The sequence below is a fragment of the Anneissia japonica genome, unplaced genomic scaffold (assembly GCF_011630105.1).
Source record: "Anneissia japonica isolate Jap-2015-1 unplaced genomic scaffold, ASM1163010v1 scaffold45422_len6096_cov107, whole genome shotgun sequence".
Classification (NCBI taxonomy): domain Eukaryota; kingdom Metazoa; phylum Echinodermata; class Crinoidea; order Comatulida; family Comatulidae; genus Anneissia; species Anneissia japonica.
The window spans coordinates 2,020-6,109 of NW_022696688.1; the positions used below are offsets into that span (position 1 = coordinate 2,020).

A 4,090-nucleotide genomic window follows, 5' to 3' on the forward strand; every position below is an offset into this window, starting at 1 on the left:
TTCAATAACGCCGGAATGGTATATTATTTATTTAATAATATTTCTCTTATGCGCTCTATTTTTTATTTTATGCTTCAATTTTGTCCTATTTTTTCCCAAAAAAATTTCAGTCAATGTCAGTATGTTGGTGTCAGCCTATGACCCTAGGCCTAGTTTAATGAGGGGCCTAGGTAAGATCTCAGCCTGTTAGGCCTCTTTCTCTCTAGCCTTTGGTGTTACTGTACGGTACCTTACTACACTTTATAACAGGAGGTACTAGCTGTTGTTGTTGTAGATAATATACTAACATTTAATAACATCCAAGAAGGTCACAGTTAGTTACACACGTACATCCCATAAGTCCGTGAGATTTCATTGACCTACCGTAGGTAAACATAGAAAGAGCAATACAGTAATATATAGTAAAACTCGAGCGTCACGACATTGCGAAGTGTCTGATCTTGTTCCTCGTATCGTACTCACTCGAGTCAATCCGAGATGGCCCGAGTGAAGTTTCATGTAAATGTTTCGTACGGAAAAAAAATCGCCGGCCGGGATGCGTATATTTTTATGGAACGCCAAGTAGGCGCAAAGCTGTGCATGCTGTACGTGTATGTGTGTGTGTGGTTAATCTATTGGTACGACAGTATCCATTAATATTTCGTGTTTTTGTTAGGTCTTCTACGTTGCCAAATAATTAATGTGGTTTTAAGGAAATCCGGGCATTATTATGCTGCCATTAGTGGATTTTATTAAGTTTTAAGTTAATAATTAATGATTTAGATGGCATATATTTCGTTTTATTTATTTAAAACAAACGAATGTACATTATATGCATGGACCTATTAATAAGAAGGACATACAACGTAGTATTGCCCTTTGATCCATCATCTTTTCCGACAAGATAAGAGAGGGGCATATCACATATAGGCCTACTTGTCGGAATAAACAACGGTACCGTTAATCGTTACGTCAATTCCAGTCTGGGCATGCGCATTAGGCTTTTGTTAGACTTCCGGTATCGCCGCGCTAAGTTTGTTTTTACTGTAATTAAGCGCTCTAGGCCTACACATCGAACTGTTGGAAATGCGGAATATGGACGACATTTATACAGACTTTTCCTATTTAGATTTTAGCGATAGCGATGCAGAGATCGACAATAATATAGGAACGCAGATTCACTGTATATGTGGACAAAACTCAGACGATGAAATGATTGCATGTAGTGGTCCAAACTGCATGATTAAGTGCAGTTTGGACTTCAACTGCGTGGGCTTGACATCAGCCAGCTTTCCTGACGGTGACTGGGCTTGTGAACAGTGCGTAGCCGCTTCAACATCAGGGGACCCTAGCGACCGACCGGGGCCTAGCTTGGCTTCTGTACCCTCTGTTAAAAAAGGTACTCTATAATTTTTGTTTTGGGTTTTTCATAGGCTAAAACGTGGATATATTACTGTACTATTAATAACCCTTCGTTTCATTATAGCAATAAATTCTTATAAAAAAAAATAATAGAAATACAGATTATCATTATTATTATGATTATTATTGTTATTATTATTATAGGAAGAAAGCAGAAATCTAAGGCAAAGCAGGATGGAACTTGTGGAGAAACAAACACACCAAAAGAAAAGAAAGGTAGGTTTTGTGAAGCTTATATTTATTATTGACCAGTTAAAATCATATTGATTGAGGCCTGGAAATTATTTTTACAAACCAAGATTAATACTACCGGTATCATTATTTATTAGAATCTGATAAAATCTTGAAATGAAGGTGTGATTGTCATTGGGTTGTTGCTGCTGAATCCAAAACGAAAATATCATGAGTACAGTGGTTAAATTATTTGTACAGTATTTCGTAATTTAATCTTATTTTTATTTCCAGGAAAAAAAAGCAAAAGGCCTGCAAGTGTTTTCACCAAAGAGGATGCTGAGAGGGAGGTTAAAGGTCTAATCAACAGTGCTCTAGCAGCTTTAGAGTGTCACCCAATCTATAGTGGCCCGTTTGCAAACAAGGACAAGATATTGGGACTAATTACTTTACTTCGGACATACAATGACGACGAGTTAGCTTGTTTTACTGGATTATTAGTTTCAGAAGTTTGGGATGCTATTCGCTGTGCAGACAACTTGTGTCTTGGTCCAGAAATGTATGAAAGAATAACTATTAACATACATACTATTATGTTTAATGCTAAATTAAGAGAGGCATGGGATGCTGTCACTAATACAGAAAACGCTATAATCAATGGCATTGTTTTGATGTTTGTTGTTAAGCATGTGGCAACGAGCATGATGCGTTTGCGAAACGAGAAGGACAAGTCCAAAGTGGACTCTTATTAATAGGGCCATGATATATGCAATCATATTTTGATAATCGTGTTGTATTATCAGGTCTTTATGCTGCGAATTAATTAATGTGATTTTAAGCAATTCAATGGCATTAATACTGCGATGAGTTTGCGAACACAACAGTGGATTTTATTAGGTTTGTGTAAGTTAATAAATGCTTTAAGATTCATATATTTCGTTTTATCGATTTGAAACAAACAAACAGTGGATTTTATTAGGTTTGTGTAAGTTAATAATAATGTTTTAAGATTCATAATATTTTTCGGTTTATCTATTTGAAACAACCGAAGGGTCCATGATAATATTAATATACTGCCAAATTTTATTATATTTTTCGTAATATTATTAAAGCTTACAGTATTTGATGCTTTATGTTTCGTTGTATATTATTTCTAGGCCTATAGTTCCTAAATGATTGATTGATTTAAAGCAGAAAGTATATAAACGCCACAAAAAATCACATTATTGATGCCCCGTCCGGCAGCACTCAAAATTTCCGGCTGACGCTGATAGGTTGCCGACCGACACTGTTTTTTTTCCCAATAATTTTGTGTATTATTTTAGAAAAAAAAAAAAAAACACATGAAATACATCGCCCTAAAATCAAGAACTTTAACTGTAAATGCCCTTTATTGAAAAGATAACAATAGAAATACACGTTTCCGTGGTTACGCTTGTATTAGATGGGGCAAAACATGCCTATTCGTGCAGTACAAGTGTGTGTCTGCCGATTGATGAATCACCTAATGCGAATTCACCAACTGATTAAAAGTTCAACCTGGTTTAACGAGCAATAATACTGTTAGAACACACAACAGAGGTTAATGATCATAATCAATGTCTGTATTCGCTTATGTAAAATAGTTAATAGACAAGAAAACAACACGTCGTATAGGCCATGACCACAAACCCAACATTATAGGGTCTGTATAGGCGAACAACTCGGGTAACAACTACATTCCTGAACCATCGCACATGTTCGTACAGAGATCAAGCCAGTCGGCTATTTTCAGCATTTGACATTCTTTCCTTGTCTCCGATAACGTTCCTGAATTGGCGGCGTACAAAGACTTCGTCTCTGATAACATTCTTGAATTGGCGGCGTACAAAACTTTGTGTCTTTATTCTTCAAGGATTATCATTGGACCCTACTTGTGGGAACGTTTCCCACTGAATTAATTGTTACTAGGCAAATTATTACTGGCAGCTTTATACCTATTTAAAGCAATTTATTTCCATTCATGCCTAGATTTAATTATTAATTAATTATTTAAATACGGTAACCAATCAATCACTTTTATCTGGAACATATAATCGTCTTGCAAAAGGTACGCTTGTTTAATCGTACTGTACATATATAATTATAATGCAGGATTAATTAATTATATTATATACTTTATTCCAAGATACAAATCAAGTTTCTTGATAAGTTACAGCTATAGTTAAATTAAATTTCTTCCAAGCAATAAAGTTTCAACTTAGAGTATTTTGCAGAATAAAATAAATGTAAAACACTTCTTAACTAAAAATTATGCTATTAAAACTACTTTGTAAAACAATCAATCTTAATAATAATGTACTAAATTATATATTTAAACGGTATTGTGTTCTTCTAAGTAGAAGTGAAAACAAACAACACAGTTTTATTTATACTCTTTATTTCAGAAATTCGATTTTATTACGGATGATTTCCCTGTACAGTATACACCCTAACCTGCGGCTAACATTGCACTGTGATACAGTATCTAATTCACGCA

At 34.7% G+C, this 4,090-nt stretch overlaps 1 protein-coding gene across 1 annotated transcript; it reads left to right on the top strand.

Moving 5' to 3' along the window:
- Positions 1-1,032: 1,032 nt before the first annotated feature.
- On the top strand, positions 1,033-2,553 carry LOC117102134. The gene is made up of 3 exons (XM_033242335.1): positions 1,033-1,378; positions 1,546-1,617; positions 1,867-2,553. Exons 1-3 carry the CDS (start codon positions 1,066-1,068, stop codon positions 2,322-2,324), a joined length of 843 nt encoding a protein of 280 aa, XP_033098226.1. The 5' UTR covers positions 1,033-1,065; the 3' UTR covers positions 2,325-2,553.
- The last annotated feature ends 1,537 nt before the right edge of the window (positions 2,554-4,090 follow it).